Source organism: Anomaloglossus baeobatrachus, chromosome 5 (assembly GCF_048569485.1).
Source record: "Anomaloglossus baeobatrachus isolate aAnoBae1 chromosome 5, aAnoBae1.hap1, whole genome shotgun sequence".
Classification (NCBI taxonomy): domain Eukaryota; kingdom Metazoa; phylum Chordata; class Amphibia; order Anura; family Aromobatidae; genus Anomaloglossus; species Anomaloglossus baeobatrachus.
In genome coordinates, this window is record NC_134357.1 from 519243367 (window position 1) to 519271172 (window position 27806).

At 47.0% G+C, this 27806-nt stretch overlaps 2 protein-coding genes across 3 annotated transcripts in view; both read right to left on the reverse strand.

The window, feature by feature from the left end:
* LOC142312036 (uncharacterized) overlaps positions 1-13572 on the reverse strand; it is a 63884-nt gene extending 50312 nt beyond the window's left edge. The window contains exons 1-4 of the mRNA XM_075350907.1: positions 13495-13572; positions 13186-13365; positions 12981-13104; positions 11723-11820 (exon numbers count right to left, since the gene is read on the reverse strand). Of these exons, the coding sequence (XP_075207022.1) occupies positions 11723-11820; positions 12981-13104; positions 13186-13365; positions 13495-13572 (480 nt within the window). The remainder of the gene's footprint in view (positions 1-11722; positions 11821-12980; positions 13105-13185; positions 13366-13494) is intronic.
* Positions 13573-25883: 12311 nt separating this feature from the next.
* The window catches only part of LOC142312056 (oocyte zinc finger protein XlCOF8.4-like), a 30407-nt gene continuing 28484 nt past the window's right edge, over positions 25884-27806 (reverse strand). For both annotated transcript variants that reach the window (XM_075350935.1, XM_075350934.1), the window contains exon 7: positions 25884-27690. In XM_075350935.1, coding sequence (XP_075207050.1) covers positions 26864-27690 — 827 coding nt within the window. In that variant the 3' untranslated portion in view covers positions 25884-26863. The remainder of the gene's footprint in view (positions 27691-27806) is intronic.

The following is a 27806-nucleotide window of genomic DNA, read 5'->3' on the forward strand; positions in this document are numbered from 1 at the left end:
TTCCATGCCAGGTTCTCCAGGCTTGCAGAAGCGATAGGTTCAAATGGAGGTAAAGTGAGTCCTTTGGGACGATATTCAAATCCCAGGGGGAACCAGGAGGGATCTCCTGGGTTGAAGCCTGGTAGCTGCTGCCATGAACCGTTTGATCCAACAATGACCTGCACAATCTAGAATCAAAGAATGACCCTAATGCGGAGATCTGAACCTTAAGGGTGTTAGGTTTCAGGCCTTTCTCTAGTCCACTTTGGAGGAAATCAAGAATCTGGGCCACATTTGGGTGAAAAGGATCCAGAGAGTTGGACCTACACAAAGTAGTGAAGACCTTCCAAATCTTGTTGTATATGGCGTTAGTAACAGTCTTTCTGCTTTTTCTGAAGCGTTGTAATGACCGCATTCAAAAGTGCTCTATGTTTCAGAATCACTGCTCCGACAGCCATATTCAGCCTCTGTGTGTAGAGATGATGAATCGGCCCTTGATGTAGAAGGTTGCTGATCTGAGGTAACATCAGGAGACCTTCTTGGATTAGACTTGTCAGAGCGCCGTACCAACTTCTCTTGGGCCACAGCGGAGATATTAGAGTGGTAGTGATTCTGTCCACTCTGATTTTCTGCAGAGTTTTGGGTAACAACGGAAGCGGCGGGAACGCATAGGGAAGACTAAAGGCATCCACTGCCAAGCACTGGTCTCTGGGATTCAGGGAAAAGTATGGTTGTACTTTTGTATTGTATCGATTCACGAAGAGATCCACCTCCTGAAGACCCCATTGGATGACTAGGTCCTGAAAGATCAGTTCGTTCAGGCTTTACTCTCCTGGCTGAGGATATCCGTCCGACTCAAAGTCTGCCTGAACATTGTCCGAACCTTTCATATGGAATGCTGACAGGGAGAGGAGGTGTTCTGCCCAGGAAAATATTCTGGCCGACACCATCTTTACGCTCCACTGCCCTCAGCTCCCTGAAATAGGAAGACCTGATGCTGGTTTGCCGTGTCTGAGTCCCTTGGAAAGACATTCTGGGCCACCACAGCTCCCCAACCCCTCTTGCTGGAATCTGTTGTTACTGTGACCAGAGGAGTTTGGTTCCAAAACACTCCCTTCTTCAGATGGTTCAGGATTAACAACCAGGCGAGAGTCGCCTTCACATGGCTGGGTATAGAAATTCTTGTTTAGTGTTCTCGGAGACCCGTTCCAAGAGGAGGAGATGTGAGTTTGTAGGACTCGTGCGATTGTGCCCATGCGACTGATGGGAAGCATGATGTCATCAGGCAGAGTACAGACAATGCTGATCTGAGAGAATTTGTTCTCAGGTCCCGTAACGCAGCCACTTTGGTTCTTACTTCCTCTTGTCTGTCCTCTGGTAAAAAGGATGTTTGTCTTCCAGAGTCTAAGAGAACCGCTAAGAATTTTTTTGTTGTGGAGTGGTGTAGATTCGCTTTCTGGAAATTAATTATCCATCCCAAAGAGTCCAGGACTCGAAGGGTTGCCCTGACATGGTCCTCTTGTATTGTTGGGGATGGAACAATGATCTGGATGATGCAGATGTTTAACTTCCTCAGGTGAGCTATGGTTTCTACCATGATTTTGGTGAACACTCTGGGGAGCTGAGGATATGCTGAAGGGAAGCACCTCGTATTGTAAGTGCAAGAAATGGTTGTCATGTTGGACTGTAAACCGTAGAAATGTTTTGGCTGATTGATGGATGGGTACGTGATAGTACGCATCTTGAAGATGATCATGGCCATCATGCAGTTTTGTCCGATTAAAGACAATCGTGGATTTTATTGATTCCATTTTGAACTTCCTGTAGACCACATAGTTGTTCAGGGGCTTCAGATTTAGTATCACCCTGTTGGAACCATTGTTTTGTTTTTTTTTTACTATAAATAGGTAAGAGTAATGACCCTGGCCCTTTTCCTCTGTTGCTCCCAAGGTCTGAAGCTTCTGAAGGCTGGACAGGAGTTGGTCTCATGATTCCAGAGATGGGAGGGAGGTAATTCTCAGCCGTTGAGGGGGATAGGAGAACTCTATTTTTAACCCTTCTTTGATGTTTAGAACCCATGGGCTAGATGACTGCCATTGGGAGAGAAATCGCGAGATTCAACCCCCCAACTGGCCTGGCGTCACTATTGTGTGGTTGGCTACGGGAGAGAAAAATATTCCGGAGCCTGCCACCTTTGGGGTAACTCCAGCACCCTGTTTCACCTTTCCCCCTGTATTGGGGGTTTACGTTTGGAAAGAAATGAAAGGGTTTCTTACTCTGGTCATTCTGTTCTGGCAAAGATTTTTTTTCGTCCAGTACTTGGCCAAACACACGTTCTCCCTGGAAAGGAATGGAGCAGAGTTTGTTTTTTGAGACAATGTCTCCACGCCACAATTTAAGCCATACTGCCCTGCTGGCCGAGTTGGATAATACAGATTTTTTTTGCCATTACTCTGACTCAGCTGAGGAATCCGCCAGAAAACCAGTGGCTTTCTTGAGAAGGATAGAAACCAGTACATCTTCTCTTGGATTGCCCCCCTCTAGGTGTTTTGCAAGTTTGTCTAACCATCTGGCCATGGATCTGGCTACACAGGATGAGGCTATATTAGTGTTGAGCAGGAAGAGTGAGGTCTCCCAAGATTTTTTTAAGGAGATTTTCCATTTTACGGTCCATGGGGTCTCTGAGTTGGGAGGAGTCGTTGAACGGTAGCATGGTTTTCTTTGCTACCTTCGTGATCTGTACATCTACCTTGGGGATCTCAGTCCATTGCTTGGAGGTCTTTTAATCAAAAAAGGGAAATCTACCTTTAAGCTCTGAAGAAACCGACTGCCATTTTTTCGGCAATTCCCACTCCTGAAGGATCAGATCCGGGGTTGTCTCATGAACGAGAAAAACCTTTTGATTTTTTGGCTCTGAGACCCCCAAACATCTCATCTTGGATAGACTTCACAGTCTCTTCCTCCTCTACCCTCATGTTCCTCACTGCCCCCAATAACTCATCCATATCCTCGGAAGAAAAATAATATTTTTTCCTGTCAGAGTGGGACTCTAGGGCTGAGACTGACTTGTTCTCTTCAAACTGCCCTTCTGATAGAGAAGCTAGATTTTCTAATGAGTCTGATTTGGATTCCTCCATTAGGGGTCGCTTCCGTTTTTTTGGGCAGAGGGGGATAGGGATTGGAAAAAGGATGCGATGGAAGCTTGTTCTTCCTGACACACAAGCCCTTTAATCTCTTCAAGTAAGGATGGCTGTTCCTCCTTGATAATTTTTATCTGTGCACGGTTGGCAAAATTTATTCTTATTTGAAGAGGAAAGCTTTTTTGCACATATGGAACATTTTCGGCCCATGGGTTTCTCCTTTTTCGGTGCGGGTTATTTGTCCCCCAAGGAAGGGGGGGGGGAAATAAGGTACTCGGATACCTGCCCCAAGAGAGGAGAATCCACACACTGCACAAACATACAGGAAATGGGAGTATGTGAGAGCAGGCATACTGACCCTCCCCCACCCGTTACAGGACTCACTGTGCCGGGGTTGACGCTAGGCTCCACAGATGCAGAGCGGGAAGACTGTTCACTCTCTACAATGCAGAGTATTTTTGTCCTACCTGGAGGTGTCTTCTGGTCGGGTACTTATACAGAAGTGCCAGGTCTCCACCGTAGCATCAGCTGGATACTGGCTCCTCCCCCAGGGGGGTCGTCACTGGTAGGCCCGAATTTGCACACCCAGATAGCAGCAAAGTCTGTGGTGTGCGCTCCAAGGTGGAACGCACCCGGAAAAAGCGATACCGCCACCATCGGAAAGAGTGCATATAAGGAATCCCTGTGCGTTCCAACCTGGAACGCACCACCACGCATGCATACTGGATAGGAACTGAAACCGGAAGCGATGACCGCAGTCACTTCCGGTGCCCGCTGATGCACACAGGCGCCGGCTGAGAGGGTGGAGGGAGAGTTGGGTAAGCTCAGAGAGGTCCCTGGCTCGTCCACCACTCTGCTTTACCCGAAGGTGCAGAAAGAGTGGGGAGTCCAGAATCACAAAGAGTCGGGAGCAGCTGAGGAGGAGGAGGAGGGGGAGGGGGAGGAGGAGGGGGAGGCAGAGCCACGCCCTCAGCTACCCGGTTCCAGATTCAGGTAACTCCCATCACCGGCCACGGAGCACCGCAGGATAACCTCTTCACCTGATAGGGACAGGAAAAAACACACTGGAGAGGAGGGCGGGAAGGGCCTTTTAACCTCTTTTTGTTTCCTGTCCCCATTAGGGCGAGGAGTCATCCTCCTGTTGTGCTGTCTGGTGAGGGTTATTGGAGAAAATTGAGATATTTAGTATACAAAAGTGGCCATTTCTATATCTGCCCAGTAGCCAAGTCAAGGCAATCTCATAATAATGGGTACCTACATTGAACTGAAGCCCCTCTCTGGGTTTAAAAACTTCAATGTGTATAGGTGAGTAGGAACCTGCTATAGAGAATATTTTAGTCTAGATTATGGGGGTCATGCCTTCTGACTGTGCACCCCACCCCTAGTAGCAACAAGTGATTTTATACTCTATAGCATGTTACTAATCACCCATACATATGGAGATTTTTAAATCCAGAGAGAGGCTTGAGTTCAGTGTAGTTACCCAGTATTATGAGAGATGACTTGACGTGGCTACTGGGCAAATATAGAAATGGCCATTCTGTATGTTACATATCTCAATTTTTTCTCAGATTTCCATTAGCAGTAATTCAGGCCTATATTCTTACATTCATGGTTTGCATGCTTTAGCATTTCAGAGTGCAGCTGCCTTTTTTTGTGATTGAGTGTATTCAGATACATTGGTTGGATACCAGTGCTATATTCAGACGCAATTCCCAATTTTTTCCTCAATTAGTTGCCTATGTTTTTAAGATGCTCTTTCATGGGATATTTTTCCTCTATCACAACTTTCTTCAATAGTCTCGATACCATTACATGTCAAAACCTCATGAGCAGAGCTCACACTTCAAAATCTTGACGTTACTGTGAAGTGCAAAGTTATGTAAAACCCTGCACCAAGGAAACTAAACCAGGAACCACACATTTCAGTGGAATACAATTTCAATGCAGTTGACAACTTCACCTACCTGGGTAGCACACTATCCCGAGTAGTGAATATAGATGCTGAGGTCAAGAACAGAACTGCTAAAGCCAATGCAACATTCAGGAGACTACGTAAAAATGTTTGGGCGCAAAGAGGACTCAGCATTACCACCAAACTGAAGGTCTACTGTGTGGTGGTCCCTTCCACACTTTTCTATGTCAGTGAGACCTGGACTATCTAATACTAATCTTTATTTCTATAGCGCCAACATGTTACGCAGCACTTTATAATTCAGAGGTTCATATAGAAACAAACATAAGTAGTAGTTATAGAAAATACAATAATCAAAGCAAAAAAAAAAGACAACCCTGCTCATAAGAGCTTACAATCTAATATGGAGTGAGGTGGGGGTTACACAAGGTTCAAGTGCATATTTATAATGTTGGTCCAGCAAACTCCAAAAAAAAAAAAAAAAAAAGAGTGTGATAGATAGTGGGATAGATAAAAGGCTGCATGAACCACTCATCAGCCAATCTTTGTAATGCTATGGGTACAGTGGAGTTTGAGGGAGAGTTATATTCTGAGATTAGGGAGGGTGATAGACCATCCTAAAGGATAGGTTTTCAAGAAGCATCTGAAGCTGTGTAAATTGTGGTTAGTCCTAATTTCTTGGGGTAGCACATTCCAGAGGATTGGTGCAGCTCTGGAAAAGTCTTGGAGCTGGGAGTGGGAGGTTCAGAATAGTGTGGATGTTAGTCAAAAGTCATTTGCGGAGCGTAGAAAACATGTAGGGTGATAGACAGAGATGAGGGTGGAGAAGTGGGAGGTGCCACGCTGTAAAGGGCTTTATGGGTAAGAACAAGCAACAAGCAATTTAAATTGGATCCTATAATGTATGGATAGACAATGCAATGACTGGCACAGAGCGGAAGCGTCTGAATAATAATTAGCCAGACAGGTGACCCTAGCTGCTGCATTAAGAATGGGCTGGAGAGGGGAAAGTCTAGTGGGGGGGAGGCCAATTCATAGGGTAGCACGATGGCTCAGTGGTTAGCACTGCAATCTTGCAGCGCTGGGGTCCAGGGTTAAAATCTCACAAAGGACATTATCTGCAAGGAGTTTGTATGTTCTCCCTGTGTTTGCGTGGGTTTCGTCCGGGTGCATCGGTTTCCTCCCACACTTCAAAGACAGGGAATTGATTGTGAGCCTCAATAGGGACAGTGAGGATGATGTATGTAAAGTGCTGTGGAATGTGTTAGCGCTATATAAAAAGATTATTATTAATAGAGAATTACAGTAATAAAGGCAAGAATGGCTAAGGCCACAGTGAGTGTGTTTTGTTTCCATGTCAAGAAAAGGGTAGATTCTAGAGATGTTCATCAGGTGTAGGCGTCAAGAGTGGGCGAGAGATTGTACATAGGACATGAAGGAAAGATCGGTATCAAGCATAACACCCAGACAGCAAGCCTGCAGCCTAGGCGTTATCATGGTGCTGCATACAGGGAGGGAGATGTCAGGTTTAGGGAGGTTTGTAGATGGGGGAAGTAGAAGTTCAGTTTTGGAAGGGTTAAGCTTCAGATAGAGAGTAGACATGATGTTTGAAAACTGCGGACAGTCACTGTTATTCTGTAGTACAATTAGGGTGAGGTCAGGGGATGAAGTGTATAGTTGTATGTCATCAGCATAAAGATGGTACTGGAAGCCAAATTTGCTTATGGTCTATCCAATTGTGGCAATGTAGAGAAAGAAGAGAAGAGGGGTCAATGACTGAGCTTTGAGGGACCTCAACAGTGAGAGGAAGAAGATAGGAGGTGAACCAGAAGAAAGCGGCAGGTGTCACGCTAGACATGCGAAGTGCCATGCATACAGCGACAGGGAAGTGGAACCATGTCTAGGGAAGGAGGAGATGGTGACCCCTGACCAAACATTCTGCTGGCCCCTGGCTTCTCTAACCACCCCACATCAGTGCATAGGTGCAGAACCTAGCAAGATACCTGGCCCTGGCTGACCCTGAACTGGGTCCTAGGTAAGGAATGGATGGGATGAATGCTTAGTCAACCCTATTAAGCTCTAAAGACACAGGGCGCACACACCGGGAAGTGAACGAATAAAAATAAAAACCAAAAAAAAAATTTTTTTAAAAAATATGAAATAAAAAAACCCGTTTAAATCACTCCTCTTAACCCCCTATTAAAAATATTTGATAAATAAATATACACATGTGGTATCACTGAGTTCAGAAAAGTCAGGTTTCTCAAAATATAAAAATAATTAATCTGATCGATAAACAGTTAACGGAAAAAATTCAATACCGCCAAAACGTTTGTCTTTTGGTAGCTGAAATACCGCAAAACATTGTGTAAAAACTATCAAAACCTCTTTATACCAAAATAATATCAATAAAAACATTATCTCTCCCCGCAAAAAAACAAGCTTTCACAAAGCTCCATCGATCGAAAAATGAAAAAGTTACTGGTCTCTTGAAAATGGAAACCCGAACACCAACATTTTTTTTTCCCAAACTTCTGATTTTTTTTCGCCACTAAAATAATAAAAATCTAGATGTTTGGTATCGTCATAATTATATTGATGAGGAGAATCATATAGCAATGTATGCCGTAAAAACAATTCCCAAAACAAAATTTCCGAATTGTTTGTTTTTCTACTTCTCACCGCCTCCTGCTGGGGAGGGTGTGGGCACACAGCTTTCTCTGACCTCATGTTCCTCTCCTAGCTCTGCTTTCATCTTCAGCTTTCCGTTTCATGTGTACTAATACGCATGAGGCTGATATAAAAGCATAAAAATAGATTCACGGGCATCATAAACTCCTGTAGATGCGCAATTGTAACCTCCGCTCAAGAAGTTGGCAACCAGATACGGACCCAACATCTAGCGCTGATGACTGTGCCGTATTTGAAGTCACTCAATCTTCCCATTTGCATGTGGATTTACACTTAAAATAGATAACTTCATTTTCTCTGTTCTCTGGGGTCATGGGTCTAATTTCCATATAGTATATTGTCAGGGCCGGGAAGACTGGTAGGCCCAGGAGGTGGATCCACTGGACCTTGCACCCCACCGGAGGGCAGGGCACACGGCAGCTGGAGCGCTGACGTGGCAGAGACAAGTATAAGCAGGTCACCAGAGTCACAGAGTTCTTTAGGACAGTAATGTAAACAGGCACCAGAGTGCAAGGACAAGAAGTCAACAGGACACGGTACCAGGGGACCTGAGCACCTAGCTCATAAGACTAGCTACAAGACACGTTGATCAGGCCCCGCCCACATGGAAAGGCAAGTCTTATATACCCAGCACAGCCTCATGTCATTTCCTGCTGCAGGTGTGCTGGGCCTATAAGACCAGGAGAGTGGGCGCGGCCTGGTCCTATACAGAACCATGTGGCTAAGACTCAGAGTCAGACTCATAAGACCAGGAGCAGGACACAGGAGAGCACGAGCGGGAGCGGCAGCCATGACTGGTGAACACATGGACTGGATCAGTGGGTAAGGAGCGGTGCTGGGACACGGGGAGCGTGACAGTACCCCCCCCTCTATGCCCCCCCCTCCGTGCACAGAACCCCAGGGGCACCCCGGATCGAGTCACCGGACCAGGATCCAACACAAAGGCGGGGAAGGACCGCTGATCCCGTACCGCCTTCCTGGCCGCACGACGCCTAGCCGATCTACCAGCAGTGGCAACGGGGGCAACGGGAAGCGGGGGGAGACAGTCAGAAGCAGGACTGGAGTCCTGGACGACCGGATTGGGCGCCTCGGACCGGATACAGGACAATGTCTCTTCCTCGGTAGCCGGTGGCATCACAGTCTCAGTTGTCAGGGACGGTGGAACGTCGCTGGAGTGCGTCGCCTCCTCTGGTTCCGGTGGCACCACAGTCTCAATTGTCAGGGATGGTGGAACGTCGCTGGAGTGCGTCGCCTCCTCTGGTTCCGGTGGCACCACAGGCACAAGAGACAAGAGTTGTGGCACGGCACTGGACTGCGTCGTCACCTCTTCCTCTTCCTGCGGCATAACAGGTTCAGGTGACAGGGGCCGAGGAACGGGCTGTAGGCAGTGGTCATGACACAAGGGTCCCCAGCGAGTAATAGCGCCAGAGCGCCAACTAATGGCAGGGTCATGGAGTTGAAGCCAGGGCAGACCCAGCAGGAGCCATTCTTGGGATGACATAGAAGGCAATGGTCTCAGTATGCAAAGTGCCAACCTGGAGTCTCACGGGTTCAGTGGTATACCGGACAGGTTCGTATAGTGGTTTACCATCCACGGAGGCGAACCAGAGGGGCTTGGCAAGCGGGATAACCGGTAACTGGTATCGGTTCACTGCAGACTGGTGTATGAAATTACCCGCTGCCCCAGAATCAATGTGGGCCTCTGCTGTGAACCTGATATTCTCCGTCGTCACCTGGACAGTCTGCGTAACTGGGACTGAGGGGATTCCGGTACCAAGGGTGACGGTTCCCACCATCCCTTGGACTCGGGGTCTTCCTGGTCTCTCAGGGCATGAGCGGAGCAGATGTGAACCGCTTCCACAATAGAAACACAGGCCCTGGGCGAGTCGCTCTGCACGGCGTTGCTCAGCTTGGCTCAGTCGGTCAATTTGCATTGGTTCAGGAGTAGAATCGCAGAACGGCAGTGGCAGGGGAACGGTAGACCTCCGCGGAATGGAGATGTGACGGATTGGTCGCTTCTCCCGGAATACTTCCTCTTTGGTACGCTCCTGAAAGCGGAGATCAATCCGGGTGGCCAGGGAAATCAAAGCGTCCAGGGTGTGAGGAACATCACGGCCGGCTAGTTCGTCTTTAATACGCCCAGAGAGACCCTCCCAAAAAGCCGCTGTTAAGGCCTCATTGTTCCAGCCCAGCTCTGAAGCGAGCGTGCGGAACTGGATGGCGTATTGGCCGACTGATTGGGTCCCTTGGCGTAGCCGGAGAAGCGAATAGGTCACTGTGGTAGTTCGTCCGGGCTCATCGAAGGTGCCCCTGAAGGCTCGCAGGAACTCCTGGATGTCGGTAATCATAGGATCCTCGTTTTCCCACAGGGGGTTAATCCAGGCCAGGGCTTCGCCTTCCAGGTGTGACATCAGGAACGCCACTTTGGCCTGGTCTGAGGCAAACAAGTGCGGGAGCAACTGGAAGTGCAGGGAGCACTGGTTCAGGAAGCCTCGGCAGGACTTGGGATCCCCTGCGTAGCGAGGCGGAGCAACAAGGCGAAGTTGCGAGGTCGTGGAGGAAACTAGTTCGGACCTGGAGACTGGTTGCTGCGTGGACGAGACGGCAGTCTGCAGCGTATGCAACCGGTGGTCCACGGACGTCATGAATTTCAGCATCCGGGTCAGGGTTTCACGCTGTTGTGCCAGCTCCTGGCGCAGCTCAGCCAGCTCTGATGTTTGCGCTCCAGCGGGATCCATGGCCTGATCAATCTGTCAGGGCCGGGAAGACTGGTAGGCCCAGGAGGTGGATCCACTGGACCTTGCACCCCACCGGAGGGCAGGGCACACGGCAGCTGGAGCGCTGACGTGGCAGAGACAAGTATAAGCAGGTCACCAGAGTCACAGAGTTCTTTAGGACAGTAATGTAAACAGGCACCAGAGTGCAAGGACAAGAAGTCAACAGGACACGGTACCAGGGGACCTGAGCACCTAGCTCATAAGACTAGCTACAAGACACGTTGATCAGGCCCCGCCCACATGGAAAGGCAAGTCTTATATACCCAGCACAGCCTCATGTCATTTCCTGCTGCAGGTGTGCTGGGCCTATAAGACCAGGAGAGTGGGCGCGGCCTGGTCCTATACAGAACCATGTGGCTAAGACTCAGAGTCAGACTCATAAGACCAGGAGCAGGACACAGGAGAGCACGAGCGGGAGCGGCAGCCATGACTGGTGAACACATGGACTGGATCAGTGGGTAAGGAGCGGTGCTGGGACACGGGGAGCGTGACATATATTGTGTATTAAGAGTTGGCTATTCGTGAGTGGATATTCTTCCACGAATCCACTGATTTTCGCAAGCTTTTTTAGTGGACCCTGAAGTAGTACGGCATGTGACACTTGCCCATACGTGGATATACGGAAAGAAAATAAGGGGCTTCGGCTTTTCTCACATCCGCAGGTTCCCCGACTGACTTCCTCCCTCCCCCTCTTTACCTCCTCAACTTTGTTCTTCCTTTCCTCTCTTCTGTATATTTCTCGCTGCTCTGTACTCTCTTCCTTATCTCCTTTCTTCTTGAAGTCATTAACCTTTCTTGAAGGCACAAATAGTGTATATTATAAGCTATTTTGTCTTAGTTAACCAATTCAACCAAATGTTTATATTCTCTGTTACATTCCTAACTTTGAACGGACTCACCTAAACAAGGTCATGTTGAATCTTTTGTGAGGTTCGGAATGGGTGGAAGTGATTCGTGTCTTAGGACACAAAAGGACATCACATAACTAAACAGTTCTTTACATTTCATTGTTGAAAATTTGTAAATGTTTTCAATATACGCTCATGTTTATTATTGTAATTCTGAAAATATACTTAATAAAAATAGATTGAACATAACAGTTGGCTATTCAGTGTATAACACTGATGGGTAAAACAGGACTGAACACAAGACCTTCACAGTCGTATATACACTACATCGTAATCATAGAGGAGATGATATGGCACCTTCTCTCCATCTACCTGATGATCCTGAGGAACACTGGGATTTTCTTGTTTACAGTCCTGTGGAAGAAGAGGACGGGGACATCTCTCTGGTGTTGTCCTCTCACTGGATAGAACTGGAGGAAAGAAATAGGTTAAAAGGAGACTTAATAGTAGCCATCAAATAACTGACGTGTAGAGGGATCATACTTATTTTCATTTCCATATAGAAACACAAGAAGCAATGGAATGAAACTGAAAGGGAGAAAATACAGATTAGGTATTAGAAAAAATAGTGAGGTTGATCAATGAGTGGAACAGGCTGCCATGAAAGGTGATGAGTAGTGATGGGCGGACCCGGACTGTAAAAGTCAGGATCTGCGCGGGTACATAGGTACTCGAGTGTCAGGTCGCCTGGGATTTTCAAGGAATTCCGGGTATTAATCCGGATCCAGCACTCGGGTAATACATAAAAATAAAGGAAAAATAAAGAAACAAATAATAAAGACAGCGGGCGAAACTTATCGACGCACCGGCGTGGCTGTAACTGCTCCCGCGGTCGCTTATTCACTTCACAGGCCGCTCGTTTTCTTCATTGCATATGGACTTCTTTCCCTGCGCACTGGCGTCTGTGATTGGTTGCAGTCAGACGAGCTCCCACACTGAGCGACACAGTGTCTGACGCTTCCAATCATAGGTGGAGGACCTTACCTGAGTGACGTCACCACTGATCGCTGCTCACTCTCTGCCTGAAGTCCACAGCGGGCTGTCATGATCGAGCGCTGTGGCTTTAGTAATGTAGCAAAGCTGGAGTCATCGTGGGACCTCGTGTAGATTACGTCAGACATGCAGGGGTGTTTCAGGGGTTAATAAAGTGGTGAAAGAGACTGCTTTTTTGTCTTTCAATTCAAATAAAGGATTTTTTTGGTGTTTGTGTTTATTTCTTTTCACTTACAGATTAGTAATGGAGGGTGTCTCATAGATACCTCCCATTACTAATCTAGGGCTTAGTGGCAGCTGTGAGCTGTAACTAACCACATTTTACCCCGATTACCACTGCACCTCAGCAATGGGAAGAGTCGGGTATAGTCCTGGGATTGTCGCATCTAATGGATGCAGTAATCTTGGGCAGCTGCAGCCTGCCTATTTAAAGGTTTGGGGGCAAATAATCATAGGTCTCCCCAGCCTAAGAATAGCAGCCCCCAGCTGTTGGGCTTTATCGTGGCTAGGTAACAAAATTGGGGAGACCAATTTTTAAAAAAAAGTAAAATAAAAAAGTTGCATGCTTGTCTATTACCTGGTGGTGTGAGGGGCTTGGGAACCTCCATCATGAAGTCCTTGTACAGATCTTTGTGTTCTTTTAAATACTCCCACTCCTCCATGGAGAAATAGACGGTGACATCCTGACACCTTATAGGAACCTGACACATACAACGATACCGTCATCTCCGATCCCTTCATAGCGTTACTGTATAATGTCCCAGCATTCCCAGCAGTGACACCTCTCCAGTCAACAGCTCGATCATCTTGTAGGTGAGTTCTAGGATCTTCTGGTCATTGATGTCCTCATGTATCAGGGGGTGAGGTGGATGCCCCATGATTGGGCTCAGGGGTCTTCCCCATCCCTCAGACACGGGGTCCTGACAGCTCTCACTAGAGGTCTTCTTCACTACTGTGTAATCCTGGTTATGGAGAGACACAGTAATAAAGCTCACTACAGACATCTCCAGAGTCCTCACCTCTCCAGTTCTGTCCATCTGTTATTCCCATAGATAAGAATGATTTAATGTGACGTCATCAGAATCTCTCACCTCTCCAGTAAGCCGGAAGAGGATCTCTAGGGTGAGGTGTAATATCCTCTTCACCATCTTGTCCCTGTCCATATCCATCCTCGATGGGTCAATCAGGAAAATTCTCTTATATAGAATATCTCAGAGGATTCGATATTATAGGGACCTGAATAGGGAGACGATGATGATGTAACAACAAAGATCCCATGGAAGAAATCTTTGGAGCTGTTACCGGCTTCACATGATCACTACATCCAGTCCTATCCCCGTCCTGCCCCCGGTATAACACACAATTCAATTATTGACACAGAGATTTATCACAGAATATGATGAACCCATGTGATTCACGGCACACGTGGGTTGTCCATGTGAAATCCGTGATCCATGATTGCAAATGGACATTACTCACCTGCCTTCGCTCCTGCTGTGAATCAATGGTGCTGAACTCCTCGGCTCTGCAGCGTCAGCCCACAGCTCTCTGCAGCTACTTCATGGTCGGCTGTTCCTGCTTTCATGAATATTCATGAGCCAGGCAGTAGCTGCAGAGAGAAGAGGCTGCACAGCGAATCGCTGGAAAGGTTAGTTGAAAATGTTTATTATTTTATATGTCAGTGTTTTTCTGGTACGTGTTTCACGGATCACACACGGATCACACCATAGTGTGGTCCGTGGGCCATCAGTGATGCCAGAAAAAAACGGACTTGTCTCCGTGCAGATTCACGGACACGCGTGTACGCTGCATGGAGACACGTTCAGTGAAAAATCACTGATATGTGCACAGACCTATTGATTATAATGGGTCTGCGTATGTTAGTGATTGTGGTACGTATAAAAAAAAGGACATAAGTACCAGAATCACTGACGTGTGAAGGGGGCCTAAAGGACGTTGCCCAATATTTGCAATGAGTCTAAAAAAGTAAAGTTTTTTCTGGTACAAAGGTACAAACATGAAAATAAGTCCGTATAGCTGCGGGTCCACTCACTCAGGTACAGGATTTCTCTCCTCTTACAATTATATTACCACTCTGGAGTTCAGCTACCTCCATACCCAGAACATACAGTAATTCCAGAGGCTTTCATTTTACTTGCTGGACTACACTCTAGGGTGGGTGGCGGTGTGGTGAACAGCCGTCTCACCCATCTCATTAGCTGTTCACAAAAAAACTTGGTCCGGTTAAAGCCTGTTTAAAGGGAACTTGTCAGGTCCAATATGCACCCAGAACCTAGAGCAGTTCTGGATGCATATTGTTATCTCTGCCTAAGGGCTCATTCACATGACCGTTCCGTTTGTCCTGGTCAGTTCCTGTTTTTTGCGGACCCACGGAAAGAACCATCTTTTCAATGTCTTTTGTGTAGGATCAGATGGTACACGGTAACACTTCCGTGTGCATCCGATCCTACAAAAAAACACATCGGATGCCAAATGTCCGTTCCGTTATTATGGAACATGTCCTATTCTGTTCCGTAATAACGGACCATAACTCAATACAAGTCAATGGGCCCGCAAAATCCCTGGAAGCCACACGGAAGCACGTCCGTGTGACCTCCTTCGGGTGGCCGAGCAGACTGTGTCCCGCTCCCTGCCAGCACCGTGGCTGCCCGCACTGCAGTATCAGTAGCTTCTCACACAGCAGTGCGGGCAGCCGCGGGCATGATGAACACTGCTGTCAGGAGGTTAGATGAGATCATTACCTGCTGTGACGATCTCCTGCACTCTTGACATCAGCGCTGTCACTGCCTTCTATGCCCGCTGCGTTCTCACGTCACGTCTCACGGGCGGCCCGAGACTGTCACTAGCGGTGACGTCACGGGCTCCCGCGATACTGCTGAGAACGCAGTGCGCATAGAAGTCAGTGACAGCGCTGACGTCAGGAGTGAAGGAGATCATCACAGCAGGTAATGATCTCATCTAACCTCCTGACAGCAGCGCTCGTCATCCCCTGCAGTGACCTGAGCTTACCTCATGATGTTAGCTCAGGTTACTGCACTGTCTCCCAGCCAATGGGGAACATTCCGTTCTTCATTGACTGGGACAGTGACTATGGTATGGATCGTCGTGAAACCCCCCCTCCTTATTGGATTACGCCGGACCCGGATTTGATTGTTCTTTTCAGTAAATTGGTGAAAGAGGGAATGTTTTGGGGAGTGTTTTTTCAAATAAAACTTTTTTATTTTTTATTACTGACTGGGTTAGTAATGTCAGGTATCTGATAGACGCCGTGACATCTCTAACCCCATGGCTTGATGCCAGGTGACATTACACATCTGGCATCAACCCCATATATTACCCTGTTTGCCACCGCACCAGGGCAATGGGATGAGTTGGGGCAAAGTGCCAGGATTAGCACATTTAATGGATGCGCCACTTCTGGGGCGGCTGTGGCCTGCTATTTATAGGCTGGGGAGTGTCCTATAACGGACCTCCCTAGTCGGAGAATACCAGACCACAGCTGTCCGCTTTACCTTGGCTGGTGATCCAATTTGGGGGGACCCCACGTTTTTTGTTTTAAATTATTTATTTAATGTAAAATAAGAGCGTGGGGTGCCCTCTGCTTTGGATTACCAGATAAGGTGAAGCTGGCAGCTGTGGTCTGAAGGCTGCAGCCATCTCCTTTACCCTAGCTGGCTACAAAAAATAGGGGGGACCCACAAAGTTTTTGTTTTACTTTTTTGTTTGTATTTTTTTACTAAATACAAGGCTAAGCACCCTTTAGTGCCACATGAAAGTCACTAAAGGTTGCCAGCTTAGAATATGAAGGGGGGTAGGACATTATATGTCTTTCTTATCTATTATCTATCTGTCTATCTATCTGTCTATCCCTCTATTCATTCATTCATTCTTCAATCCCTCTCTCTCTCTGTCTCTATATTTATCTATCCATCTTTATATCTACAGATCTATTTATCTTTGTAGCTGCTTCCGTTTTTTGCGGTCCGCAAAAAAAAACCGGAAGGCACACGGCTGACACACGGACCGTATACGGAACGGAACGGATGTCATACGGATGCCACATGGATGCATCCGTGAAAAAAACGGACCGCAAAAACCGAACGGTCATGTGAATGTAGCCTAAGGCTATGTGCCCACGGGAGCTTGCTCCTGCGGATTTTGTTGCGGAAAACCTGCGGATTTATCTGGATTTTCTAGATAAATCCGCAGGTTTCAGCAAGTACAGACACTCCCCATGTTACCCTATGGGACATGGGGAGTGTCTGTGTTCATGCTGCGGAATGTGTTGTTGCGGAATATGCTGCGAATGTCCCGCAGCCGCACATAACTGCATCTCAATTATTCCTGCGGATTTACCTGCGGAAATCCCGGCCCTCCACTATGGAGATAGAGGCCGGGAGTTCAGCAGGTATATCGCATGAATATCCGCAGGTTTACCGCAACAATTCCGCTGGAATCCCACAGCTATGTATAGCTGCGGATTCTGGGGAGGTGCTGCGGGAAACCTGCGGCTGTACCTGCGGATATATCAGTCAGGCGCGCCTCCACGCTGAGTGACAGCTGTCTGACTGCAACCAATCACAGACGCCGATGGGCGGGTCTATATCGTACGTATTTGATTTCAAATAATTGATTTTTGGGGGGGTTGTGTTTATTTACTTTCACTTACAGATTAGTGATGGGGTGGGGTCTCATAGACGACTTCCATCACTATTCTAGGACTTAGTGGCAGCTGTGGGCTGCCATTAACTCCTTATTAGCCAGATTGCCACCTCAACAGGGAAACTGGAAGAGCTGGGTCCAGTGCTAGAATTGGCGCATCTTATGGATGCGCCACTTCTGGGGCGGCTGTGGGCTGCTATTGTTAGGCTGGAAAGGGCCAAATAACGATGGCCCTTCCCACCCTAATAATATCAACCCCCAATTGTTTGCTGCACAGTGGCTGGATTTAGAAAAAATAGGGAGGAACCCACGTTATTTTAAAAAAAAAAAAATAAAATAATTTTAAAAAAAGTGCGTGACCCCCTCTATTTTTTCATAACCAGCTAAGGTACAGCAGACAGCTGAGGGTTGCAGCCTGCAGCTGCTGTTGCTGTGCTGGATATGAAAAATGTGGGGGACCCACGTCATTCTTTTACCCACAAAAATTTAAAAAATAAACGGCTAGCTATCCCTCTATCAAGCTATAGTAATTCTGGTTCCCTGAAAAATGCTCACAGGAAAATTGCCCACAGGAAAAATGCCCACAGGAAAATTGCCCACAGGAAAAATGCCCACAGGAAAATTGCCCACATGGAAAATTGCCCACACGGAAAATCGCCAATTGCAGCATCACAAAGTTTCAGATCTATGATATTTGAGGTGCAAGGTGAGGATGTTCACATAATAGGTCATCAACTTGTGATTTACAGTTGACCTAGTGCAAAACTGCAAAAATGCTGAAGATCTGTGGTTTGTAGCAGTCTGTCATTATCAGCAATAGATAGATACAGTCTGCTCTAATCTCACTGATTCTGCCTTACTCCTTCCACCAGCCCAAAACAGCAGCACATGCAGAACCAGCAGCAGTGTGATCAAGAGGAGCAATCACTACTATCTGTTCTCACAAAAGTATCACTGTATTATCTGTTGAGTTACATGTGACTGCAGGTCACATCTAATACATTATCATCTCAGGGGAGCCCACCAAAAGCAGGGTGCTGCTGGCAGAGATAGGGTACTTTCACACTTGCGTTCATCGCAATCCGCCACTATGGAAAATAGCACAGTCCGTTAACGGACTGCGCTATTCTCCATAGACTTGTATTGACAACGCACTGTGACGCAGTGTCTGCGTTTCATCTGCTGGCCGACACTGAGTCATTATTTTGACTGAGCACCGGGAGGAGGGAACGCAGCATGTAGCGTTTTTGGTGTCGTTAAAACAACTAACCTTGGCGGATTCTGTTGGAATCCGCCAAAGTGTCTAATGATCGTCTATGGTGGCGGATTCCGCCGCTATGCGCTAAGCAGCGGAATCCGCTGTTGGATTCCATCACATTCTACTGAGCATATGTACCGCCCCGGGGCTTGGCCGGCTGCCGAGATGCTCGGATCCGGGCTCATCGGTGGGTGGCTCGAGCTCCTCCTGCACCTGGGGGTCACGTCACTCTGAAGGGATGCTGACGCTACGTGAGGGGTGGTGTTCGGTGGGGAGGTCCACGGCCGAGGCCGCGGTTGTTTTTGGGGGTTAAGTTCGTGACGCCACCCACGGGTTGTGGTGAATGGATGGACACCACCGCTGCCGTTGACTAGGCTCCCGGGGATGGTGTTGCGCAGCTTGGTGTTGACCCCTCCGTGGGTAGGGGGTGATGGTCCCGGGGGCCCGAGGGTGCTGAGGAGGGGGGATGCGTGCTGGCTTGTTGGTGCGATGCGGTGCGCGGCCCGAGGGAACTGTTGTACTCACTATTACAGACACACTAGAGTCTCTGGTAAACCAAACAAGATGGTGGACGATGCCCACAGCCGGCTGCGCTTCTCCCCTTTTTTCAGGTTGGTGGTTTCCGCCTTTCTCCTGCACCTCACTTTTAGTAGAATGGTGATTCCTATGCCTGAGCAACAGTAGTCCGCTCCCCAGCTTTGTGTGTGCCAGTAGAGCCCGTTTGCCCACAGACGCTGGCCCGTGGGATCTCGATGCCTGGGCGGTGGCTTTCTATCCCTCTGGTGGGGCTGTTGTCTTTAGTCGGGTCTTGGGTGGGAAAGGACCTAAAGTCCAGACCCCAATCAGTGAATTCAACTCGGTCCAATGGCTTCTGGGCCTCGTACTGGGTCTGAGTACTCCTCCTGGTGCTCTGGTTTCCAATCGGTTCACCGGTTCGGTACCAGCGGGCCACTACTCGGTCCTGGTTCCTTACGGTTCCACCGGCTGTAATCCCTGCTCCTGTAGGCGGCCACTACCGTCTGCCCCCTGGCCACAGGGTATCCGGGCTCCAACCCAGATCCCTGACAGACGTGCACACTTTGCTACCACTCTCCTCCACTCCTGTCACTGAACTCTGTTTTTCCCGCCTCAGGCTCTCCGAACTCCTCGGTGGGCGTGGCCAACCGCCTGGCTCTACCCCCCGGGTGTGAACGTCAAGTCCTGAGAGGGGTGACTCAGGGTTTTAAGGTTGGCTGCTGGTACCTTTTTAGGGGAAGGTGTTTGTGCAAGGGCCTACCTGTGACTACCTGGCTAATCCAGGGCATCACACATGCTCAGCATGTCCAGCAGAACGATCTAAATTGTTTAAAATCACTCCTGGTCTCTCTATCGCTCTCTGTCGGTCGGTCTCTCCCTCTCACCCCCTCTCTCATACTCACCAATAATGGGCGCGGCGCTGCACAGCTGTCACCATGCTCTGGTGGCTTCTCCTCTTTTGAAAATGTCGGCCGCTCATTATTCCATCTTGTATTCCCTGCTTCCCCCGCCCACCGGTGCCTATGATTGGTTGCAGTCAGATGCGCCCCCACGCTGAGTGACAGCTGTCACACTGCAACCAATCACAGCTGCCGGTGGGCGGGTCGATATCATGCAGTACAATAAATAAATAAATAATTTTAAAAAAACGGCATGCGGTCCCCCCCAATTTTGATACCAGCCAAGGTAAAGCCACACGGCTGAAGGCTGGTATTCTCAGGATGGGGAGCCCCACGTTATGGGGAGCCCCCTAGCCTAAAAATATCAGCCAGCAGCCGCTCGAAATTGCCGCATCCATTAGATGTGACAGTCCCGGGACTCTACCCGGCTCATCCCAAATTGCCCTGGTGCGGTGGCAATCGGGGTAATTAGGAGTTAATTGCAGCCCATAGCTGCCACTAAGTCCTAGGTAAAATCATGGCAGGCGTCTATGAGAAACTCCCCATGATTAACCTGTAAGTGAAAGTAAATAAACACATACACCCAAAAATCCTTTATTTGAAATAAAAGACAAAAATACACCCTTTTTCACCACTTTATTAAAATCCCCAAATACCCCTCCAGATCCGACGTGATCCACAGAGGTCCCATGACGCTTTCAGCTCTGCTACATGAAGCTGACAGGAGCGGCCACAGACCATTACCGCTCTCTGTCAGCTCCACACAGCAACTGAAGTGAATCGCGCTGTCAGCGGGGATGTCACTGAGGTAGTGCTGGTGTGTGCATTAATGATGGAAGCGGTAGTACCTGCGTGTGTGCGGTGATGATGGGGGCTGTAGTGCCGGTGTGTGCGGTGATGATGGGTGCGGTAGTGCCGTGGTGTGCGGCGGTGATGATGGGGGTGGTAGTGCCGGGGTGTGCGCAGTGATGATGGGTGCGTTAGTGCCTGCGTGTGTGCGGTGATGATGGGGGCGGTAGTGCCAGGGTGGGGGCGGTGATTATGGGTGCAGTAGTGCCGGGGTGTGTGCGGTGATGATGGGGGCGGTAGTGCCTGCGTGTGTGTGGTGATGATGGGGGCGGTAGTGCTGGGGTGTGTGCGGTGATGATGGGGCGGTAGTGCTGTGGTGTGTGCGGTGATGATGGGGGTGGTAGTGCCGCTGTGTGCGGTGATGATGGGGGCGGTAGTGACGGTTTGTGCTGTGATGATAGGGACGGTAGTGCCAGGGTGTGTGCGGTGATGATGGGGGCGGTAGTGCCTGTGTGTGTGCGGTGATGATGGGGGCTCTCTCTCTTTCGGCTAAAGAAAACTAACGCAACGTGTTATTTCACAGGAATCTGTTGCCTTTCTTATCACACTATTTACAACGCATCCGTCACATGCGTCACACAACGCATTGTGACGGATGCCAAACAACGCAATTGTGAAAGTAGCCATAGCTGGTCCTGAAAGCCCCAAAGGCACAGCAGAGAGGTGAGACTCTGTCGCTTGTACCACCTTGTGTTCGTGCTGGGAATGTATGATATGTTTTTGCAGTGGTGTAACCAGAGTCCAATGGGCCCCAGTGTGAAATTTGGACCTGCCCCCCTCCCCCCCCACACTCACACATGTTCTCACATGTACGGGCCCTTGTAGTGTTCTAAATTCTATCAAGACTTATGAACTGCCTCCCCTCCCCCTTCATTATGTAGTAATGTACTCCGTCCTGGTATATATGCCCATCATCCTGGTGAATATGTCCTCATCCTGGTGTATATGACCCAATGCTGGTATATAAGGTCCTCATCCTGGTATGTATGGTCCACGTTGTCTCCATCCTGGTATATATGTTCCCATCCTGAGTTACATGGTCCCCAATCCTAGTGGGCATTCATGTCTGTTGGCAATTTTCTGTGGACATTTTTCACATATCATGTGAACATCCTCACCTTGCACCTCAAATATCATAGATCTGAAACTTTCTGATGCTGCAATTGGCAATTTTCTGTGTGGGCAATTTTCCATGTGGGCAATTTTCTGTGTGGGCAATTTTCCGTGTGGGCAACTTTCTATGTGGGCAATTTTCCGTGTGGGCAAATTTCCATGTGGGCAATTTTCCATGTGGGCAATTTTCCTGTGGGCATTTTTCCTATGGGCAATATTCATGTGGGCATTTTTCCTGTGGGCAATTTTCCTGTGGGCATTTTTCCTGTGGGCAATTTTCCTGTGGGCATTTTTCCTATGGGCAATATTCATGTGGGCATTTTTCCTGTGGGCAATTTTCCTGTGGGCATTTTTCCTGTGGGCAATTTTCCTGTGGGCATTTTTCTGGTCACCACTAATTTTATATATTCAATCTGTTCATTATTATCTATTCTATATATTATTTCTATCTATTCTTTCTATCTATATTTTCTATCTAATCTAGCTAGCTATCAAATATCCTATCCTATAATATTTTGTTTCCCCGTTAAACGCATTAACAAAATCGCGGTAAATCGCAGCAAAAACACACAATCATTGCAAGTGTTTTTTTACATTTCCAGGCTCTCTGTGACAAGCTGTAGTTTTGGTTTGCATTTTGTGTGCAGAAAAAACTGAAGCGTGCGCATATAGCCTAAATATCCTTTATGATAAGCTAAGGAGCGCAAGAACTAGTCGCAAGGGCATGCTAACATGCTATTTAATGCCCTATGCCCAGCGGCATCAGAAGGGATACGTGTACCTGTGTAAGAAGAGAAGTAAGGCTATGTGCGCACGTTGCGTAATTACATGCAGTTACGCTACGCTTTGTAGCGCAGCGTAACTGCATGCGTTCTGCGTCCCCTGCATAATCTATGGAGATTGTGCAGGGGCCGTGCACACGTGGCGTCTTAGAGCGCAGCGCTTCGGCTGCTGCCCGAAGCGCGCGTTCTAAGAAGTGACATGTCACTTCTTCCGTGCGCTTTGCCGGCAGCCCCTGCTCTGTCTATGGCAGGAGCTGCATGCAGAGCGCACGTTCTCTGCCGGTACCATGCGCTTCAGAACGGAGCTTTTCAGCTGCGCTCTGAAGCGCACCTTTTAGGTGTGGTGCAGAGCGCACACGTGCGCACATAGCCTAAAAACAAATTTATTTTTTACATGTCTTAATGATGGTATACACTTAGCACAGATTTAAGACCCCACTAATCCTTCTTGGCATTAGAGAGGACCAACCACCAGGATTTTCCTATATAAACTAAAGCCAGTGCTATACTGGTGCTATCATGATGATTCTAAACATACTTTTAGTTGTGAGATCGGGTGTACACTTTCTGAAATACAGGCAAGTTAATTTTGTGAAATACACTTATTTAATTGATAAGAGCTACAGATTCTCTAATAGGTGGGTCGGGTTTTGCTAGTTATTCCTGCCCCTCTCTGCCTGCCTGTCCTTCCTCCCCCTGTCTCTGTTATTACAGTGGGAGGAATGACAGGCAGGCAGACAGGGGCGGGAATAACTAGCAGAGCGTGACCCACCCATTAGATATTCTGTAGCTGTTATCAATCAAATAACAATGAATTTCCCAAAGTTTTCTTGCCTATATTTCATAAACTATACATCCGATCTCACAACTAAAGGTATGTTTAGAATCAGCATGATAGCGCCAGTATAGCACTGGCTTTAGTTTATATAGGAAAATCCTGGTGGTTGGTCCTCTTTAATGATTTGTAAATTGTGTGAACGATCGACCACCTACATTGTAAATGGCTGCTAAGTATCGCAGTGGAGAAGGTCCTCTGCAACATAAAACCTGAAATGTTTACTATGGGACTTGTAGTTCCACAAGTCTGGTTAAATGTATTATGGGCTAGGTACACAACTTGTCAGAATTCTGAGCGGATCTGGATATTCAGATACCTCCACCCATGGGTGTGTCTGGTTACATACCTGAAGCCCTGAGAGACCCTGTAATAACTTTGGCTAGTAAGCTGGCAGGTGAGGATCGCTAGTCCCACTGCTGTACTAATACATCAAAGAATGGAAGGTACAGCAAAAAGGGGAAACAACAAAGGATAAAGCCCAACTTCACAGCTGCAGTCAGACACTAGGACTGCAGCTTCACCACTTCACACAACATGGGCTCCAGCAGCTCCTTCCACCTCCAAGGCCTAGTGTCAGAATGAATCAGAATAACTGGCTCCCTCTACTGGGAGATGTGACCATATACAGTATAGGAGAAGGGAGTGGTCACCAACAGGAAGCACCTGAGGCCAGGAGTCAGAAGCTGCTGGAAAGTAAAACTGATATTAACCCTTTCAGCACCAAAGGAAAGGGAATTACGTTTAATAGGAGGAGTCTTAGGTGACAAAGAGAGACTCTGGCCCAGATCCTATCATAAGTCTCTAGATGCAGAGAACGGCTGTGACAGCAAAATGCTCCAGCTCCTTCAAGTTAGATGGTTTCCACTGATAAATAGCAATCTTCAAGTCTGACCACAGATTCTTAATTGGCTTACGGTCTGGGCTTTGACTTGGCCACTCCAATATACTGTATTTACATGTTTCCCCTTACAACACTCGAGTGTTGCTTTAGCAGTATGCTTTGGGTTACTGTCTTGTTGGAAGGTGAACCTCCATCTTAAGCGTGCTTTACACACTGCGACATTGCTAGCGATAGCTAGCGATGTCATGCGCGATAGCACCCGCCCACGCCGCTGTTTCGTCATGGGGGTGATCGCTGCCGTAGCGAACAATATCGCTATGGCTTAGCGACGTCGCTGGAGACACCGAACAATCCCTCCTTTAAGGGGGCGGTTCGTTCGGCGTCACAGCGGCGTCACTAAGCGGCCGCCCAATAGCAGAGGAGGGGAGGAGATGAGCGGCCGGAACATCCCGCCCACCTCCTTCCTACTTCCATGCCGGTGGACGCAGGTAAGGAGATGTTCGTCGTTCCTGCGGTGTCACACATAGCGATGTGTGATGCCGCAGGAACGACGAACAACCAGCGGCATGCACCACCAACGATATTATGAAGAGGAGCGACATGTCAACGATCAACGATTTTTCACGTTTTTGCGATCGTTGATCGTCGCTCCTTTAAGTCACACACAACGATATCACTAACGGCGCCGGATGTGCGTCACGAACACCGTAACCCCAACGATATATCGTTAGCGATATCGTTGTGTGTAAAGTACCCTTTAGTCTCATATCACTGGTAGACTGAAACAGGTTTTGCTCAATAATATCCCTGTATTTCGTACCATACATATTCCCCTCGACTTGGACCATTTTCCCTGTCCCTCCTGCTTAAAAACGTCCCCACACAATGATGCTGACACCACATTTTACTGTGAGAATGGTGTTCTTGGGGTGATGAGCTGTGTTGGTTTGGCTCCAGACAGTGTTTACCTTGGTGGCCAAAAAGTTCAATTTTGGTCTCATCTGACCACAGCCCCTTCCTCTCTACATTAGGAGAGTCTCCCACATGCCTTTCGGCAAAATCAAAACGAGCTTTCCAGTTTTTGGCTGTAAGTAAAGGTTTTTTCTGGCCACTCTTCCATAAAGGCCATTTTGGACACTAGGGCAGCTTATTGTGCTTGTATGGACAGATACTCCACTTTCTGCTTGGGTACTCTGCAGCTCCTTCAGGGTTACCGTTGCTCTCTGTGCTGCTTCTAAGATTAATGCCCTCCATGCCAGAGCTGAGAGTTTTGGTGGGTGTTCCTATCTTGGCAGGTTTGTTGTAATACTATGTTCTTTCCATTTGATATTTATGGATTTGATGGGCTCTGGGGGATCATCAGAGATTGGGATAATTTTTAGAACCCAACCCTGAATTGTACTTTTCAACAACTTTGTTTCTGACTTGTGTGTAGATCTCCTTGGTCTTCATGGTGCTGTTTGATTAGTGGTGCCTCTAGTTTAATGGTGTTGCAGCCTCTGTGGCCTTTCAGAAAAGGTGTGTATATATGGAGACCACGAAACACATAGATTTCACACAGGTGGACTTCCTTTCATTAAGCATGTGACTTATGGAGGTAATTGTCTGCACCAGACATTTAAGGGTTTCATAGCAAAAGGAGTGAATACATATGCACATGGTCATTTTTATTTATTTTATTACATATTTTATTTTTGCCTATATGTTTCTCACTTCAGTTTTTCTACTTAGACTACATACTTTTGCTACATCACACACAAATCGGATTACAAAAATATTTAAACACAGGTTGTAATGCAACAAAATAGGTAAAAAGCTAAGGGGGTGAATAATTTTCAAGGCACTGTTTTATGGTCTACAAAGGTGACCGTAAAAACTACTGTCTGTCCATGTTTTTTTTATAAGCTGTCCAGAAAAAAAATGAACAGTCAAGTTGGCAACCCTGAGATACTGTAATATAGGGCAATAATACTGCACCATGGTAGGCATCACACTGTTCATGTGTAGATTACTGTAGGGGCAAAAAGTATGGGAAATTCACTGTGAGGACATCACTGCATGAGTCATATCTTTGGAGCAGTTATATTGTGTTTAACATTGTGGGGCATCATACTGTATGAACATCATGAAAGGGATATTGCTCTGGGTTGAAGACACTAATGGGTATGAATACGGGCATTAGTTTTGCATGTCTTATGCAATACATTTTCCTCTCCGCATCTTTAAAAGTTGGGAGGCACGTTGTTCCGTGATTAAGCGTACAAATCTTGATTTCGACAATTTTGTTTTTCTTGGCAGGGGGAGGGGGGTTGTTACCATTTTATACATTTAATAGGCCATCTTATTCGAGACATGCTAGGTATTATCTTCATCAAGTATAACAGCATGTCTGCATGGGCTGAGTAAAAAAAAAAAAGACAAAAAAAAGAGCAACACCGGAAAACCTATTTAAGCTGCAGCTATACAGTATATAAGTGATAAATATTTTATATACATTCTCATATCAGTGTATTATTTTGATAATTGCTTTTCAATAACAAATGGTCATTGTTAATTGTATACATTTTAGAACAATTAGTGATCTAAATTGTTTTCTTTTGCTCTTCTAGACATTTAATGTTTCTTGGCTATAACTTGTATTTTTTGTAGTATACTGCCAATAAAATAATTAAAAAAAATGGCTACCTCTTGTGAATTTTCTGGTGTTTAACAAGACTTATTTTCCAAATAAAGTATTTTCCACATTCTGAACAGGAGAATGGCTTCTCCCCAGTGTGAGTTCTCTGATGTGTAATAAGTTTGGCTTTCTCTCTATAACTTTTCCCACATTCTGAACATGCAAATGGCTTCTCTCCTGTGTGAATTCTCAGATGTATAACAAGATTTGTTTTCCGATTAAAACATTTCCCACATTCTGAACATGAAAACGGTTTTTCCCCTGTGTGAGTTTGCAGATGTCTAACAAGATCTGATTTGTCAATAAAACATTTGTCACACATTGGACACGAAAAAGGTCTCTCCCCTGTGTGAATTCTCTGATGTGAAACAAGATATGATTTACAATCAAAACCTTTCCCACATTCTGAACATGAAAATGGCTTTGCAGATGTGTGACTTCTCTGATGTATAATAAGATGTGATTTATCTAGAAAACATTTATCACATTCTGAACAAGAAAATGACTTCTCCCCTGTGTGAGTTTTCTGATGTCTAACAAGATTTGTTTTCCGAGCAAAACATTTCCCACATTCGGAACATGAAAATGGTTTCTCCTGTGCATGAGCTAGTTGATGTTCAACAGCCTTTCGATGACTTTTATTTTTAGTATCAATCTTTGAAGAAGCAGAAGAAAGGACCTGTTGAATAGGTTTAGTTGATCGCTTCCTTCTGAGGACTGGAGGTTCTGGTGTAACGCCACGCTCTTCACATGAATCTGGTGTGATACCATTATCTCCCGTAAAATCTGAAAGTATCTGATGTCCATCTGAGCTCCTGGTATAGTCATCATCTGCCGTGGATAAAATAGATTTTTATTATTTTAATATTTATGTTACTATATTTTGTAGAACATTTCCATATAACTTGTAATTAAATTCAATTATCAACTGGCTAACACAGTTGAAC